This window comes from Polypterus senegalus, chromosome 17 (genome assembly GCF_016835505.1).
Source record: "Polypterus senegalus isolate Bchr_013 chromosome 17, ASM1683550v1, whole genome shotgun sequence".
NCBI lineage: Eukaryota > Metazoa > Chordata > Cladistia > Polypteriformes > Polypteridae > Polypterus > Polypterus senegalus.
The window spans coordinates 60,215,141-60,234,658 of NC_053170.1; the positions used below are offsets into that span (position 1 = coordinate 60,215,141).

The following is a 19,518-nucleotide window of genomic DNA, read 5'->3' on the forward strand; positions in this document are numbered from 1 at the left end:
ATGCGTCTATTGTTCTTTGTGTAAAGAAAAACTTCCTAATGTTTGTGCGAAATTTACCCTTAAGTTTCCAATTTAAAATACTCTCTAAAATCATAGCTAGAAGGATGGAGAAAGTGCTCCCCTCGGTAATATCACAAGGCCAAACTGGATTTATTAGGGGCCGACACTTATCTTCAAATCTTCGACGCCTGTTTAATGTAATATACTCACCAACTAAATCAAACACAACAGAAATATTATTATCATTGGATGCAGAAAAAGCATTCGACATGATTGAATGGAAATACCTTTTTACTATATTGGAGAAGTTTGGGTTTGGACCGAACATTTGTGCATGGATTAAATTACTGTATACTAACCCAGAAGCTTCAGTTTGCATCAATAACATTTGCTCAGACTACTTTAAACTAGAACGTGGCACAAGACAAGGATGCCCTTTGTCACCACTGCTGTTTGCAATTGCCATTGAACCACTGGCAATACATTGTCGAAATACTGATCAGATAAAGGGGATTAGCAGAGAAGGACTGGAACAGAAAATCTCATTATATGCAGATGACATGGTACTGTATATATCGGACCCAGAAAATTCTGTGCCTGCAGTCTTAGCAGCACTCACAGAATTTCAAAAGCTCTCTGGTCTCAGAATTAATCTGAATAAAAGTGTACTCTTTCCAGTGAATTCTCAAGCATATAATATTAGATTAGACACCCTACCTTTTATCATTGCAGAACAGTTTAAATACCTCGGGGTAAACATCACAAGTAAACATAAAGCTCTATATCAACAAAATTTCGTCGTCTGCATGGAAAAAATTAAACAAGACTTGCATAGATGGTCAACCCTTCATCTCACACTAGCTGGAAGAATTAACACTGTTAAGATGAATATTCTTCCTAAGCTCCTTTTTTTATTTCAAAACATCCAATATACATTAATAAATCATTCTTTAAGCAATTAGATTCAACAATAACCTCATTTATTTGGAATTCTAAACATCCACGCATCAAAAGAGCGACCCTACAAAGACAAAAGGCAGAAGGCGGCATGGCTCTACCTAACTTCCAGTTTTATTACTGGGCGCAAATATACAGTCGATAAGAACCTGGACACAAATAGAAGAACATACACAGGCATGGTCCGCAATAGAAGTAAAATCCTGCAGTACTTCTTTGTATTCCTGCTCTGTGCTCCAATAAACACACGTTATGGCAATACACTAATAACCCAATTGTGCTCCACTCACTTAGAATCTGGAACCAATGTAGAAAGCATTTTAAGACGGAGAAGCTTCTATCTGTGGCACCTGCAAAGAACCACCTCTTTCAACCTTCACAAACATATGCAGTTTTAATATCTGGAAAAATTTGGAATTAACTTGCTTAGAGATCTTTATATAGACAACGTCTTTGCATCCTATGAACAATTACATTCCAAATTTAACATTCCAGCTACAAATTTCTTTCACTATCTTCAAATCAGGAACTTTGTTAAACAGAACCTTCCAGATTTTCCTCATCTTGCACCCTCATCCACGCTGGAAAAATATTGCTCAATTTCAAGGAATTAGACTCCATCTCTACAATATATAAAATCATTTTACAATCCCTTCCTTTCAAAGATCCAAGAGGACACTGGGAAAAAGACCTCTCAATTAATATATCAGAAAAGGAGTGGAAAGTAGCAATGCAGAGAATTCACTCGAGCTCCATATGCGCAAAGCATACAATTATACAACTCAAAATTATATATCGAGCACATCTGTCTCGACTAAAACTCTCCAAAATGTTTCCAGGGCATGATCCAACCTGCGAACGTTGCAACCAAGCCCCAGCCTCACTGGGTCACATGTTCTGGGCCTGCACCAAATTAACATTATTCTGGACAAAAATTTTTAATTACCTCTCAGACAGCCTTGGACTCACAATCCCTCCTAACCCATTAACAGCTGTGTTTGGGGTTCTTCCAGAGGGGCTTAAAGTGGAGAAAGACAAACAAATTGTGATTGCATTCACTACACTGTTGGCACGCAGACTTATTCTGATAAACTGGAAGAACCCAAACTCTCCTCTTTAAGTCAGTGGGAAACTGATGTGTTATATTATTTGAAATTGGAAAAAATCAAATACTCAGAGGATCCGTACAGACTTTTTTCAAAACATGGCAGGATCTAATCAGTAATATTTTAAAATAAGTTTATAAATCACAGAGAATTTATTAATTTAGGTATTTTTACAAGCCTTAAATTTTACACCGTTTGGCTTGCTCTCTCTCTCAGGGGTGGGGATCGATCAGTTCTTAGCATAATTCTTTTTTTTGTAAAAACTTGATTGCTATGTATTGATTGTAATAAAATTAATAATAAAAAAAAAGTTTCCAACTTTGTCCCCGTGTTCTTGATTAACTAATTTTAAAATAACAGTCTCGATCCACTGTACTAATTCCCTTCATAATTTTACAAACTTCAATCATGTCACCTCTTAATCTTCTTTTGCTTAAACTATGTAGGCTCAGCTCTTTTAATGTTTCCTCATAATTCATCCCCTGTAGCCCTGGAATCAGTCTAGTCGCTCTTCTCTGGACCTTTTCAAGCACTGCTATGTCCTTTTTGTAGTCTGGAGGCCAAAACTGCACACAGTACTCAAGATGAGGCCTCACCAGTGCATTATAAAGCTTCAGCAGAACCTCCTTGGACTTTTACTCCACACATCATGCTATATAACCTAACATTCTGTTAGCCTTCTTAATGGCTTCTGAACACTGTTGATAACTTAGAGTCCACTGTGACTCCTAAATCCTTCTCATAAGGTCTACTCTTGATTTTCAGACTGCCCAATGTGTATTCAAACCTAACATTTTTACTTCCTATGTGTAATACTTTACATTTACTGACATTACATTTCATCTGCCACAAATCTACCCAATCCTGTATGCTGTCCAAGTCCTTCTGTAATGATATAACGGATTCCAAATTATCTGCTAATCCACCTACAGTGCATCCGGAAAGTATTAACAGTGCATCACTTTTTCCACATTTTGTTATGTTACAGCTTTATTCCAAAATGGATTAAATTCATTTTTTTCTTCAGAATTCTACACACAACACCCCATAATGACAACGTGAAAAACGTTTACTTGATGTTCTGGCAAATTTATTAAAAATAAAAAAACTGAGAAATCACATGTGCATAAGTATTCACAGCCTTTGCTCAATACTTTGTTGATGCACCTTTGGCAGCAATTACAGCCTCAAGTCTTTTTGAATATGATGCCACAAGCTTGTCACACCTCTCCTTGGCCAGTTTTGCCCATTCCTCTTTGCAGCACCTCTCAAGCTCCATCAGGTTGGATGGGAAGCGTCGGTGCACAGCCATTTTAAGATCTCTCCAGAGATGTTCAATCGGATTCAAGTCTGGGCTCTGGCTGGGCCACTCAAGGACATTCACAGAGTTGTCCTGAAGCCACTGCTTTGATATCTTGGCTGTATGCTTAGGGTCGTTGTCGTGCTCAAAGATGAACTGTCACCCCAGTCTGAGGTCAAGAGCGCTCTGGGGCAAGTTTTCATCCAGGATGTCTCTGTACATTGCTGCAGTCATCTTTCCCTTTATCCTGACTAGTCTCCCAGTTCCTGCCGCTGAAAAACATCCCCACAGCATGATGCTGCCACCACCATGCTTCACTGTAGGGATGGTATTGGCCTGGTGATAAGCAGTGCCTGGTTTCCTCCAAACGTGACGCCTGGCATTCACACCAAAGAGTTCAATCTTTGTCTCATCAGACCAGAGAATTTTGTTTCTCATGGTCTGAGAGTCCTTCAGGTGCCTTTTGGCAAACTCCAGGCGGGCTGCCATGTGCCTTTTACTAAGGAGTGGCTTCCGTCTGGCCACTCTGCCATACAGGCCTAATTGGTGGATTGCTGCAGAGATGGTTGTCCTTCTGGAAGATTCTCATCTCTCCACAGAGGACCTCTGGAGCTCTGACAGAGTGACCATCAGGTTCTTGGTCACCTCCCTGACTAGGCCCTTCTCCCCCGATCGCTCAGTTTGGATGGCCAGCCAGCTCTAGGAAGAGTCCTGGTGGTTTTGAACTTCTTCTACTTACGGATGATGGAGGCCACTGTGCTCATTGGGACCTTCAAAGCAGCAGAATTTTTTCTGTAACCTTCCCCAGATTTGGGCATCGAGACAATCCTGTCTACAGGTCTACAGACAGTTCCTTTGACTTCATGCTTGGTTTGTGTTCTGACATGAACTGTCAACTGTGGGACCTTATATAGACAGGTGTGTGCCTTTCCAAATCATGTCCAATCAACTGACTTTACCACAGGTGGACTCCAATTAAGCTGCAGAAACATCTCAAGGATGGTCAGGGGAAACAGGATGCACCTGAGCTCAATTTTGAGCTTCATGGCAAAGGCTCTGAATATTTATGTACATGTGCTTTCTCAATTTTTTTAATAAATTTGTAAAAATCTCAAGTAAACTTTTTTCACATTGTCATTATGGGGTGTTGTTTGTAGAATTCTGAGGTAAAAAATGAATTTAATCCATTTTGGAATAAGGCTGTAACATAACAAAATGTGGAAAAAGTGATGCGCTGTAAAAACATCACCCTGAACTCCCACTTCATTTAGTTTGATGCCCAACCTCTCATGTGGCACCTTATCAAATGCTTTTTGAAAGTCAAGATAAATAATATCATAAGCTCCACTTTGATTGTATCCTTTTGTTGCCTCTTTTAGAATTCCAGCATGTTTTTAAAACATGACCTCACTCTTATGAACCCATACTGACTGTTATGAAAAATTCCTGTCCTTGCCATGTGTTGCTCAATCTTATCCTTAATAATTCCTTCCATTAATTTTCCTGTGATGCATGTTAAGCTTACTGGCCTATAGTTGCTTGGATATGCCCTGCCATCCTTTTTATATAATGGGATGATATTTGCCATTTTCCAGTCCTTTGGAATCTCTCCAGTGCACAGTGACTTCCTAAAAATCTGTGTCAAAGGTTTATATATGTGCTCACTAGCCTCCTTAAGAACTCAATGGTAAATATTATCTGGTCCTGGTGACTTTGTTTGATTTCAGCTCGTTTAATCTGAGCAGCACTTCTCCCTCACCTTATCTGCTATATTTCTGTCCAACTGTCTTTTAGCCTCCCTGATATCCTTCTTAATGGTTGTCCTCATGTTCTCATACGCTCTACGATTCACTTTGCAGTCATTAGTCTTATATGCCTTATGAAGCAGTTTTTTCCTTTGCAACTTCTTTTTTAAAATCTTTATTAATCCACTGTGGAGTTTTTTTTTTAGTTTCCTATTAATTCCAATTTTAGGTATGCATCTGTCCTGCATTACATGTAAAACATTTTTAAACCTGTTCCACTGCTCCTCAGCTGTCTCCACATTTAAAAGCTTATCCCAGTCTATCCTACTTAGACTTTGTCGCATCTGCTCAAAATTTGCCCTACCAAAGTTCAACTTAACAATTTTAGTCTTTGCATCTGCACTCTTACAAAATACTGAGAACTTATTATATTATGGTCACTTGACCCTAGTGGTTCAATCACCTCTACACCCTCAATTCTATCCTGATTATTACAAAATACTAAATTCAGACAGGCTTCACACCATGTTGGTGTTTTAACATGCTGTGTTAAAAAACAGTCGCTGATTACTTCTAAAAACTCCTGCTCTTGTGTTCCTCCATCTGCAAGGTTATCCCAGTTTATATTTGGATAATTAAAGTCCCGCATGACTATAATATCCCCCTGTAAACTTGCCTTTTTGATATTACTAAAAAGATGTGTGTTGAAATTACTGTCTGAATCGGGTGGTCTATAACACACTCCTAAAATAAAACCTCTTTCCCTAATGTATTCCAGGCGAAGCCACATGTCCTCACTTAAATAGGGCTCATCGTCCAGCTGAAGAGGACATATTTAAATCCTGTTTGGCATAAACAGCAACCCCACCTTCTTTTCTGTTCTGTCTATCCTTCCTAAAAAATGTGTATCCCTCTATGTTACACTCATCCCCATCTTTTTTATTTAGCCAGGTTTCCGTTACTGCTATAATATCATAATTATGCTCTGCTACATACAGCTCCAACTCACTTACCTTATTTTTGATACTTCTAGCATTAAGGCAAGCTATTTTTAATGTGTTACTCCTTCTACATTTAAATGTTGAGTTAGAATTTACATTACTACACATTTTTATTTCTATACCTTTGTTTATTCCTCCATTTATAGATCTAAACCTGGCCTGTTCTAAACTCCCTGCCTCCCCATTCCCTAGTTTAAACAATCCTCGACTAGCCTACTGTATTATCGTAGTCTTTTCCTCAACTTACCCTTTACCTGTTTTCTTCATGGTTAAGTGTATTCGTCAAGTTCATTATCGGGTTGGTCTACTGTTGCATTTTAAGATGAACACACACATACATAGCTATACACATACACACAGACCCGGCCCCATGAATGACACACACACGCTAATTAACCTTTAGCACTTTAAACTACACAAGTGCTTTAGGAATAACGCAGCCTGTCACTCAGACCTAAATATTACTTTTGGTCTACAAGAATACATTTAAACATACAAAGACTCAGCACTCTTGACTATAGGCCATTTATCAGCCAAGAATACTTTACTTTACGTACTGTTCCCTACTATTGAGTAGCGCTCTCGCTAATCCTTAATCTTAATGAACCTCGCAGCACAGAGGTAATGGCAAATCTCCAACTGCACAAGGTGCTCAAAGAAATCTAACTTATTACTTCAATCACTCTAGACATTAAGACAAAGCATAGAACGTTAAAAGCAGCATGGTATTTATTACAAGAATAATAATAATAATACCACTGGAACAAAGAATAATAGAAAATAGGTACTGATAGGAAAGTCTGGATATATATAGTCTTTAGAGAAAGCTTATGAAAAAGTTACAGATGACAAGGATGAATATCTCTGGGCAGCGTTTGATTTAGCAATCGATGTTCATGAAAATGCTGTTAACTGACGATCGGATGAAAACTGGTCATACTTGTCTCTGTTTTCTTCTCTGACGTTACTCTTCTGTTGTCGCTGTTTCTCTTCTTCTAATGTTTCTTTCAAATGAAGCATATTTATTTTAAAGTTTCATGCCGTGGTTTTACAACACATGAATGTTGCATGCAACTGATTGGCTGGCTGTCAATATGATGGATGAATTTTGCTCAGACTCTTTAATCTATTTTTTCCCAGACTGTAAACCAAATTGTTGTCCCAGATGTCCATCCATAAAGAAATCAAGATCCTGAGACATTGGTTCAGTCTTCCTTTCCCAGGCTGTTAAACCATTTTAACACTATGCTGTGAACAACTGTTATAAAATTTGAGGGGGAAGAGGATATGCCTTATTATTATAATGCGTCCTACATCTGAATTCATTTTGTTGGGATTGAGCAAAATATAATAATAAAAATACAGAGAATAATTTGTAGATTTTATACACCATAACACCTACTTATATGCCTACTGGTTCGGATGCAACCCATCACAGCGGAACAAGTTCCATCTGTTCCAAAAGGAGTCCCATACCCCATAAACCTATACCCTTCTATCTGGCACCAAGATTTGAGCCACGCGTTAAGCCTTCTAATCTCCTCAATCTTACCTTGGATGGCGTGAGGTACAGGCAGAACTTCAGAGAAGCCTACCTTATCAGTTCTACTGTTCAGCCTGGCTCCTAACTCTTTGAATTTGTATCGCAGAACAGACAGAATACCCTTATGTATGTCATTTCTTCCAACATGGACAATGACAACTGGATCCACCCCAAATCTGGCCAAGAGCCTATCCACCCTTCCAGGGAGATTCCCCACTTGTGCACCCAGAAGGCAACACACCATGTGAGACTCTGTCTCTAGAGCACACCTGTGCTTCAATCCCCCTAATGATTGACTTCCCAACTATCACTACCTTTCTCTTTCTGGGAACTGGTTTTGAGGTAGCCCAGTGGGGCTACCACCTCAGAATCATCAGAGACACCATTAAGCTCCGCAAGGAACTGATAATGGTTTGACACTCCTAATTCTGAGGTTGATGCCCCTGTATAGTGCACACTTTTTACCTTACGCCTTGTGACTGTGACCCACCTGTTTCTACCTGTCTAGTTTGGAATCTCCTCCCGTGCCACCTTAGGGGTGCACATTATCTCTGTAAAAGACACCTGGGCCAGGTCCATTAGTATAGTTATCTTTATTTTTAAGGATGCCCTAGTGCTAGATAATGGTAATAACTTGCACTTATTTTTGACTGTCAATTCTCATTTAGTTCCTTTCCCACTTTAGACCCCTGTCTGTTCCAACTATGTGTTTTATCTCCTGGTTTTGTTGCTTGCTCACAGTACTAAAACGGGATGTAAATCCCACTCTAATCTTCCAGCAAGTTCTAACTGAAAAATAAATATGGGAACTTGTAGGTTTGTTTAAAGAATTTAAAAACTAGAATGGTGAATACCCTGAATCATTGTCTTAAATAGTTGCTGTACGATAACATGACACGCCATAACAATGTCAGTCGCATGGCGTTATAAGGAAGTTCTTTGTGATCCTCAGTTTTAGTTCTGACACAATTGGACAATGAGACCCATCTTAGTGAGGACATCGGCCTTTGTGTGGAAAGCATTAGGAAGAGAGGAGAGAGGTTAGGAGCACGTGCTGATACAGCACATTGCTGCACACACCACATGACAAACCAACTCAGGAACCCAGATTAGGACCTGAGTGCAGCGGGTGACACTCCAGCACCACACTAGTTCAGATGGAATGGAACCAGTGTGAGGGTTTTTATGGTGGCTGAAGTACCAATTCTGCCACCAACCCCCAGGTTTTTCCTTGCAGGTTGGAGGTTTGAGAGTATTCTCAATGCATGTTTTTTTTTTGTAATATTAAAAAGCCAAATTTACAATGGAATTTTATAGTCATGGGGGACTTTATCCATCCATCCATTTTCCGCTGAATCTGAGCACAGGGTCATGGGGGTCTGCTGGAGCCAATCCCAGCCAACACAGGGCACAGGGCAGGAACCAATCCCGGGCAGGGTGCCAACCCACCGCAGGACACACACAAACACACCCACACACCAAGCACACACTAGGGCCAATTTAGAATCGCCAATCCACCTAACCTGGGGGACTTTAACTACCTTAATATTAACTGGGCTAACTTTGCAAAAGGTGGAGCATAAGAGAAGAGGTTTTCAGAAGTAATCAGTGACTGTTTTTTAACACAGTATGTTAAAGCACTAGTGTGGTTTAAAGCCTGTCTAGATTTAGTATTTTGTAATAATTAAAACAGAATTGAGGGTGTAGAGGTGACTGAACCACAAGGGTCAAGTGACCAAAATATAATTTCAGTGCATAAGAGCATTAGTGCAAAGGCTAAAACTCTTAAAATGTGGCAAAATTTAATGAGGAGGAACTGGGATAGGATTTTAAGTATAGAGACAGTCGAAGAACAGTGAACAGGTTTAAACATGTTTTACATATAATGCAGGACAGGAACAGACAGTACCCAAATTTGGAATTAGTAGGAAATTAAGAAAAACTCAGCAGTGGGTTAGGAAAGAGTTGGAAAAAGAAGCTGCAAAGTAAAAAAATAGCTTTATAAAGTGTATAAGATTTACTTCATCAGCTAACACAAAACCATACAGTTCCTTTGTACATATTCAAATAAACTTTGCTCAGTTACCTAAATGTAAAACTTATGAATATTTACACCAACTACTAACACTAAAACAGTGGCTAAGTTCTTACTACAGTAAATGAGAGCATACCCAGGTTTAGAGATATGTAAACTGCAAAACTTGTTCCTTGTGCATGCCATCCTCAAAGTTCAGGTGAAGTGGAAAGGACCAATGTGATTACTAAAACCAAATTAGGCAAAATACAACCAGACAGGATTAAAATGGTCTTCTACTCTACCACTAGTGTTAATATTAATAAGGTGTAACCCCGGACAAAACTACAGACCTAACACCTCACGATGGTCTATTGTAATTTAAAGAGCAATGCAACAACCAACATCCTCGGCTCCCCTATGGGAATCGTAAGCACTTATAGCAGTAGCAAATGAAATGCTGTAATATTTGTTAATAATGAGCAAAAATGTCAAGTGTTGTTACTGTTTTAGGTTCTCTGTTTTTCCTAACTCATCAGAGCTAACACCGTATGGATTTGAACCCAGAGACTGGGCTTTTGTAAAGGTTTTCAAGAGAAAGAATTACCTGGACCCATGATGAAATGGACCATACCAGGTACTCCTAACCTCTACCACATCACAAAAACTCAAAGAGAAACCAAACTGGGTCAACTAATGGTCTTAAAAGGCAAAGATTCTCAAAATTACACAAATTTTGTCTTAATCTTAGGAATAGGAGTACTGTAAAGCATTTTATCAATTTTCCTAATTTTGGAAACTACTCATGACTTCACCAGGATTTAGGTGATCCCATGAGTTGTCTTAACTTGCTAGGAACTTCCAGAAAATGGCATCAAGGTAGAAACCATCATGCAAAATGCTGAATGACTTAGAAATGCTGGACAATAATAAACTCAAGGTAATTATCTAACAGAGATGAAATAAAATTCATAACAAATCTTGTTCATTATGTGATCAGTCCATCTACACGGAGAAGCTATGAGCTAACAGCTGGAATGAAAATGTTGGTAAAGTTATAGCCAAAGGGAAAATGTACCTTTCAATAGAGATGATTTGAGTATGTCACAACCAACCACTTCTCAAATTTTACACCAAATTTTGAACTCCCTTACAATGTGTGAGGTGCTCATTACTGTATTCTTCTTAATATTACTGCGATCAAGTGGCAACAATTAAATGCAGCTTAGTGCATTGCCATACCTTACTATGTTCTCCTTCTTCTTTTACTAGTACTGCCTTCATATTTATTATTAATATTAATACTACCCTTGTGGAGAAGCCTAAATCAATAGCGCAATTTGTGTATTTGAATATGTGTGAAAGATGAGAAAATCGTTTTATTTGTATAAGAACTCCTATTGGTAGTAGAGAATATCATTGGCCATATAAAGAAGAGATTTTTGAAATTTTTGAAGTAAATGCCAACACTGCCTGTGTTGTTACCATCGGTATATTAGAAAGGTCTGATCATAGACAAAATGAAGGACAGAGGTAGATTTCATACAATTAACATAACTAGTCTGTATTGTGTAGAAGGGAATCAAACTCTAACTTTAACTTAAGGAACAGCATTGTTTAGTAGCTATTGATGATGTTCAAATGCTGCATTTAAAACTTCCTAATCTATGGAAGAGCTTTCATTAATACATTGAGATTTATGCAAGGGAAACAGAAACAAATGCTACTATTAAATACATGATTACACAATTAAAAGCTGATCATTTTAATGAGGTACACATTGTAGAGGAAATTAAATCCACATTAAGTCATAGCTAATGGGACTTCTTTGGAAATTGGTCACCTACAGGAATACATTGGGTTAATAATTTGTGTAATCCAATTGTTATATTAGACATAAATATTTTGTTGTGTCTTTTTCAATTATAGATGTGCTATTGTTTCAGAAAAATATCAGGTAGAACAGCGGTGAAGAATTTTTTCTCTATACCAAAATTGAATTTCTATGCTACTTTTTCATGAGAAGAATAAATATTTGATTAACTGTTTTCAGAAAAAAGGCAGGCATTGTAGCAGAAAAAAGGACATCAATGTATCCCTTTCCATTTTAATATTTTCTGTGTGAGTTTGAGTGGTCTGGGTGTGCTTTTCTGGATACTCAGTATCCTGTATTGCACTTGTACACAAGAGAACAATGAGATAATTATTATTAAATACTGTAACGACCCGGCAGCAAGCGCTGGCGGAGTGACGCCGTATGGGTAATTTATGTAAATAGTTTGTGGGGAATTTATGGGTAATTTATGTAAAGCTTATTGTTGTGTCGAAATTAACTTAGTAACCTAATTGTCTTTCTTTTTGTAAGTGTTGTATGTGTTTGTGCTCAATCAGTGGTTATGGGTTGGGTTATCGCCGTCCAGGGTTGTTGTTATTGTAAATAGTCACCATCAATGAGAAAGATGGCTCTGTAAATGACCTTGACCATGGCTATACAATGAGTTTTAAGCTTTGTTTTACTGGCTATCTGTTAATAAAAAGATACAACAGGACAGAGCTGTATCATTGCTAAGATTCTATCTAAGCAATTATTGCTGAGACACTCGGAGTCGTGCGGTGTATGGGACACGTTATCTAAAGAGCTGGGTGCAGCTGCATGCATAACGCTGGCAATCCGCTAGCCGACAGCTTGGGAGAGGTGCACGGCAGAGTTCGGCTCTAAAATCTTTAAAGACTCCACCACGGGTCGCTACAATACACTGTATTTTAAGAATTTATAAGTAAAAAGTTTCTCTTTGGAAATAGATGTGTGGTAAAGACTTTTAGCATGTTAACTATTTTAGGACCTTTAAATTATTTCAAAAATGTAGGTATGATATTATATCATTATCTCTTTTCTAATTGGTTTAAATATAAATAATTTGGATGATATGTAAATTAATTTATTGTATTAAATCCTTATTCTGTCACTTTTAGTCAGTAGGTTGAAGTGAACTGGTAGTGTACACTAAAACCAATCTCTGTACATACATAGGTACACATATATATACTATATATATATTGTGAATGCTGGCCCCGGCACAGACAGACGGACATCATTTTGTCACCACACACCATTTATTTACAATACTATTTACAATGTTCTCTCACGTGCACCCCCAGTGCCTTCTTGCACCGATCTCCCCAAGTCCAGGCCACACAGTCCTTTTGCCTTCCTGGCGCCTCCGTCCTCTCTCTCCAGCTCTGTCCGCTTCCTCCCGACATCCACCAATGACTGGATGGAGGCGGCCCCTTAAATAATGCCCCCGGATGAGCCCCAGGTGTTTCCGGCCTCTTCTCCTTAGCCACGCCCCAGCGTGGCGGAAGTGTCGGCTGCCTTCCTGGCGGCTCTCCGGGCGCCACACAAAGTCTTCCCCCCGGCACTTCCTAGTGTGGCGGAAGTGCCGGGCTCCCGGGATAATTAGGCACCGGCGCCGCCTGGCGGTGGCCACGGGTCCCCAGGGCTGGGCTTCCATGCCCTGTACCGAGGCCCCTGCCTAACCAGGACGGACGCCCCCACTCTGTCTGGAGGAGGCACTCGCCCTCCTCTGGCCTTCAAAGCGTCCGGCGGGCTCCAGCCCCAGCCGAGGACCGTACGGGATACACCGGCATCGGGGCGCCACCTGGCGGTGACCACGGGCCCCTACAGGGCTGGGCTTCCAAGCCCTCCACCCGTGGTCCCCAACAGAACCAGGACAGACGCCCCTCGCGGTGTGGAGGAGGCACAAGCCCTCCTCACGTCCTCCAAGGCGTCCCGGCCGGGCTCCAGCCCCGGCCGGGGACCACAATATATATATACATATATATATATTGTCACGCACGCGCGAGTAGGGGACCACGGACGGACCTTAATACGCTTGGGAAGACATTCGCGGGCAGGGAGTGGCGGGGTACTAGCCTTTCTTTCATAATAAATCTGTTCTTCTTTACAACTTGGATTGGGGAAATTTAATTTCCATACATATTTGATGTTCTCTTCTATACAGCCTTATGTTTTGTTCTCCCTAATGTACTGACATTTGTACCCTGTAACCTTACATAATAATGGTAAATTCTTGTGAGGATCATGAGGTATACAGATATATTCAATATAATTATCTTACCTTTTGCACATACTGGTAGAGCTCTTTGTTTTTTGAACTGTTTTCCGAGCTGGGCTTGCCTAGCCGATAAAGTATGGTATACAGTGCATCTTTGTATAATGGCATCATCTACATTGAAAATAGAAGGATAAAAAGATTATGAATTTATATACCTGAAAAAGTAAATGTAATTAGAAAATTACATTATATCATACAAGATTACAAATCATATGAGTGGGACAGTGTGAGTTGGCTCCATGCTCTAACTTCCCTTTGGGAGCCTCTTGAACTCAAACTGTCGATAGTCACAAACAAGATGAGCTGGGCAAATGAGGACACACACTTACAGCAAGGGATAGGTGTAAAAGATGTAAAAGTGCTTTTATTAAAAAGAATTCAAAACAAAGTCCAAACAGTGCTCAAATAAATAGTGCAGTGCAAAAGTTCTTCAATAAATAAATAATACAATAAGTGATTAGTGCGGAGGTTAAAATCCAATAAATAATCCTTTAAAAAGAATGTGGTTAAAATCCAAGAGACAGGTCCTTTTTAAACAAACTCATAAGCCCTAATACTTCCATCCAAAATCTGGCATCTTCTGGATCCCTAGAAAAGCTTCTTTTGTCTCCCACTACCCCTCCGCTGTATGGCGGGGAACCAATCTGCCCCTGGAACATTAATTGTTCATTCCTTCCTAGTGCCCTGACCACTTGCCTCCACTTCTCCAAGATGGCTGAGTGTAAATTGCCTTCACCTTCTGTTTGGCTTCTCTCTTTCTTCTATTACCATTCTGTTTTTTTCCTACTTTTTATAATGCAAGCCCCTCTTATATTACCTTGCCAAATTAGGTGGACATATGACCCTCCACCGTCCCCAAGAATAGAATGCAGCATCCACTTGATCTTTCCGCTTTTGTACGTGAGTGTGCGATCGGCCAAGCACTGCAATTTGCTCCAGAGTAGCACCATCAGGCACACACCTGAGCCCATTCTGAGTGTGATTATTTATTTAAAATCCGCACAGCACCATGTACCACTAATCACAATGAGAAAAAACGTATTGGCCGGATGCTGTTTCTATATTTTTTGCCAAATTGTAACAGCACAAGTAACATACCACATATACAGTAATATCTTTAATAATTTATATCAAAACCGGTTTGCCTGACTTGCATAGTTCCTGAAAGCTAATAACCAAAATGTAATGAGTGAAGAAAAAATATTAGGAAGTTGAAAACTGAAATTGTATGATGAGTCCATGAAGCTTGAGAAAACATGCAAAATTTGCATTTTTCCAATGAAAACAGGTCATATTGCTACATTTCACAGTGCAGTTGTGCTGTGACTATGATTGAAACAACCTTCCCCAATTGCTAATTTTTATATTGATTAAGAAATGAAAAATAAGCAAAGTCTTAAACAGGAAGGGGTCAAGTTTGGAAGATGAAATTCAAAGACAAGTTCCAAAAATCAAAGTTCATATTTACACAATAAAGTCCTAATATCACTAAGAATCTTCAGCCCTAATTACTCTAAATGTACAAACAACAATTACATTTTTATATCCATATACTTAGGTACCAGTTTTCTCATGCCTCCATCTTATATGATGTTAAATTCTGGCAGTACCACAATTACATTGTACCTGTCATGTTTTAGCCAGGGTTAAAAGCAGTGCATTTTTGTTCTTTCTGTTGCTAAATGTATTTATTGTGTATATTAACTTTTCTGTCCTTTCTGAGTACTGTTTTGATTGCTAATTATTTATTGTTAATTGTTTAAGTTCTGTTAGTGTGTTTAGTTTTGTGCCCTGTCCCATAAAAATAGAGTTTTAGGGGGCAGGGCAACCATGGCGCACAGCTGGAGGACCACCATCAGCCAGTATTTTCAAGGCAGCAGTTTAAGTTCTTCAAACTGGCATTGAGTGTTGTCGCTGGATGAAGTTTCATTATTTTTTAATCACTTATTGGATCCTCTTACTTTTCAACTTTTCTTGTTCTGTTTTTGTGGATTCTTGATGGCTGGAGAGTGGATTAGATTTTGTTTGTCCTGATTTGCCTTTTAGACGCACCCTTTTTGGTCCTTTTTGATACTTTGTTTATTATCCTTTCCTTTGTAACAATTCTTCACCACTTTATAAAAGCTATTTTCTCTCTCTTTGTTAATTTTTTGTACTGAAGATTATAAGGATTGTTTTGTTCCTGGACTTTCCCCTGGCAGTATAAAATAGCACCAATATTGGTCAAAAAATTGATAAGTGTAAATTCTACCCCCTTATATTACCTGTACCCACATAATGTTGCCTAGTTAGAGTTCCAGCCTCTAGTCTCTACCTGCTGTGTGCAGTTTGATGGAAATCGGGAATTTTGTCCGTTGTCTGAATGGAAGTGGTCGGCTATCTTGGTCGTAGTCTGACAGGAACGGCCACTGTAGTCATAGTCCGAAAAGGGGCGGCCAGTTTTGGAAGTAAGGTAAGTCGCCTATGAGGTTGACCAAGCATCCTAGTCCAGAACATGCATGCACTGACAGTACAGAGAGCATGAGGGACAAGCCCAAAGAAAGGATGTACAAGAAGACTTAAGAGAATCTACTACACTCCAAAGGAGCCTGGCAGTTTTAGTTGCATTAGCAGCCTCTTGAGAAATTTATTAGGTCATGGAGAAAATGTCAAGTGAAAAAATGTGTTGGAATGGATGAGTAGACAATATACCTAACAGTGTGCACAAACCAGGTTCAAGAGAAACAGAACAATTGTTTCAACAGTCAATGACCAGTGGCAAGCAGATTTGATAGAGATGTCTTATTACTCAAAATTTCCAGGTGGTCTCATACGTTTTGGGAGATGGATGACTAAGATGGGACTCCATTAGCAGGATCTCGAGGTATCCTGTACAGTATTTCAGACCTGGACATTTTACGGCTCACGGGCCACATCTTGCCCGCTGACTACCTTTGACCGGCCCGTGCGAGTTCGTAGTAAAAGTGTAGCGGCATCTATTACTTTGTGATTGGTGCACGAAATACAATTACACAGCTTTTATTTTGAAGGCCACTATTGTTTTTCTTAATTATCAGTGCGCTTGTGCAAGTCAGCGAATGTGTTGAACAGCTTTCAAGAAATTAGCTCTTAGCCCTTAAATTTGTCAGCCAACGTTAAAAAAAGAAAAACTGACGCAGAATGTAGAGTTTTTAACAAGGCATGGACTTCTAAATATTTATTTGCTGAAATCAAAGGTAAAGCTGTGTGCTTAGTGTGTGGAGAACATATAGCGGTGTTTAAGGAATACAATTTGAATCGCCATTACGAGAGTAAACACGGAGAAAAATATAAGAATTTCAGTGATGCAGAGCGGGCACGAGCATCGGAAGATTTGCTAGCTAAACTGCAAAAGCAACAAAGATTTTTTACAAGGCTCCACTCATCCCGGGATGCAGCGGTCATGACCAGCTTTGTAATATCCCACAAAATTACCAGATACAGTAAGCCATTCTCTGATGGGGAGTTTATCAAAGACTGTTTGGTGGAGTCTTCAGAGCTAATATGCCCTGAGAAAAAGTCACGTTTGTAAAACTGTCTCTGTCGAGGCGCACTGTAACGAGGCGGGTCCAGAACATCGCGGGGAATTTGGTGCTTCAACTGCAAAAGAAAACGGACAATTTTGTCTTATTTTCCTTGGCTTTGGACGACAGCTGTGACGCCCATGATACAGCCCAGTTACTTATCTTTGTACGTGGATTAATGAAAGACTTTGAGATGACGGAGGAGCTGACAGCAATGCGGCTAATGAAAGGGACTGCAACGGGGAGTGATTTGTTCACAGAGGTAAATGCATCCATGGACATGCTGGGACAAAAATGGGACAAACTGGTAGGTGTTATAACCGATGGCTGTCCAAATCTGACACGGAAAAATGTTGGACTTTTGAGGCGGATACAAGATAAAGTGGCTGAAATTAACCCAGAACAGAAATTGATATTTTTGCATTGTATCATTCATCAGGAGTGCAAGTCAGTGCTAAAAATTTGCCATGTTGTTCATGTTGTAACTAAAATAGTTAATTTCATCGGGACAAGAGCACTGAATCACAGACAGTTTGTTTCACTGTTAGAGGACCATGAAAGTGAATATAGTGACATAGGCTACCAGACAGCTGTGAGATGGCTCAGCCTTGGCAAGGTGCTTAAAAGAGTATGCGACCTGAGAGCAGAGATTCAGGAGTTTTGTGAAAAGAAAGATAAGGACATTCCAGAGCTCTCAGATACACACTGGACTGCAGATCTGGCCTTTGCTGTTGATGTGACTGCACTAATGAATGAACTAAATACCAAGCTGCAAGGCAAGGGCCTCTTTGCACATGAAATGTACAGCTTGGTGACAGCTATCATGAGAAAGTTAAACTTTCTTTCAAGTCATTTAGAGGGCAACATTCTCATTCACATGCCCACACTGAAAGAAGTCGCACTATCAGCTGATCACCTCCACAAGTATTCATCCAAGTTAGGGGCAATGCATGGTGAGTTTTCAAGAAGATTTGAAGACTTCAAAACAGTTGAGAGTAAAATGCACATGATTCCTTCTCTCTTTACTTATAGTGTGGATAATGCACCCAGTGATGTCCAGCTTGAACTCATTAATCTGCAGTCTGATAATCTACTGGCCGAGCATTTTAAGTCAGTATCACTGGTAGAGTGTTATTCCTATCTCAAAGAGGAAATCTTCCCACACTTAAGGAGACATGCTCAGAGGATGTTGGTTCTCTTTGGATCTACCTACATCTGTGAACAAACATTCCCAGTGATGAAGTTTAACAAATCCAGATATAGATCCTCTCTCAGTGATGATCACTTGTGTGCTGTCCTTCTCATATCCACCTCAGATATTCAACTCTGTCGTACACATTTTCTCATTGTAATGTTTCATTTACTGTTTCTTATAGTGGGATATCATATATATTGGAAATTAATTAAGAATATTATAGCTATTAAGTATATATTAAGTATATCATATACAGTAATCCCTCGCTATATCGCGCTTTGACTTTCACGGTTTTGCTCTATCGCGGATTTTATATGAAAGCATAACTAAATATATAACGTGGATTTTTCGCTGCTTCGCGGGTTCTGCGGACAATGTGTCTTTTTACTTCCTGTACATGCTTCCTCAGTTGGTTTGCCCAGTTGATTTCATACAAGGGACGCTATTGGCGGATGACTGAGAAGCTAACCAATCAGAGCACGCAGTTAAGTTCTCCTGACTGAGAAGCTAACCAATCAGAGCACGCAGTTAAGTTCCTGCGTGCTGAATGCAGTGTTAACCAGGAAGTCTCGTCTCGCTCATTCAGCATCAACGTGTTTCGCTGTGTAAAGAGTTGTGCTCTTTTGTGTTTATCTTTGTGTATAGTCAAGCCCTTCATTATGGCTCCAAAACGATCTGCTATTGCTTCAGGGGCCATGCCCAAGCGCAAACGGAAGATGTTAACGATTGCCGAAAAGGTAAACGTTTTGGATTTGTTGAAGGCTACGATTCTTTTTATTTAAAAGTAGGAAAGGAATATAAGATCTACGGCCGCAGTGTCCTTTTAACCAGGGTGCAAAACAAGTTGTAAGTGGATGTAATAAGGCAGTAGTCTGGATGGAATCTGCTTTAGGGATTTGGATTGAAGAAAAACAACGGCAGTGCTACACAATCGCCTGAAGTGGCTCCTTTAAGGGCTGTAACGCTCTCCTTTGTTGTG

General features: G+C 39.6%; 1 protein-coding gene across 2 annotated transcripts in view; it reads right to left on the minus strand.

Annotated features, from left to right (window-relative positions):
• Positions 1 to 19,518, minus strand: part of unc13d (unc-13 homolog D (C. elegans)) — a 400,017-nt gene that overhangs the window by 341,363 nt on the left and 39,136 nt on the right. For both annotated transcript variants that reach the window (XM_039739768.1, XM_039739767.1), the window contains exon 2: positions 13,806 to 13,913. In XM_039739768.1, coding sequence (XP_039595702.1) covers positions 13,806 to 13,913 — 108 coding nt within the window. The remainder of the gene's footprint in view (positions 1 to 13,805; positions 13,914 to 19,518) is intronic.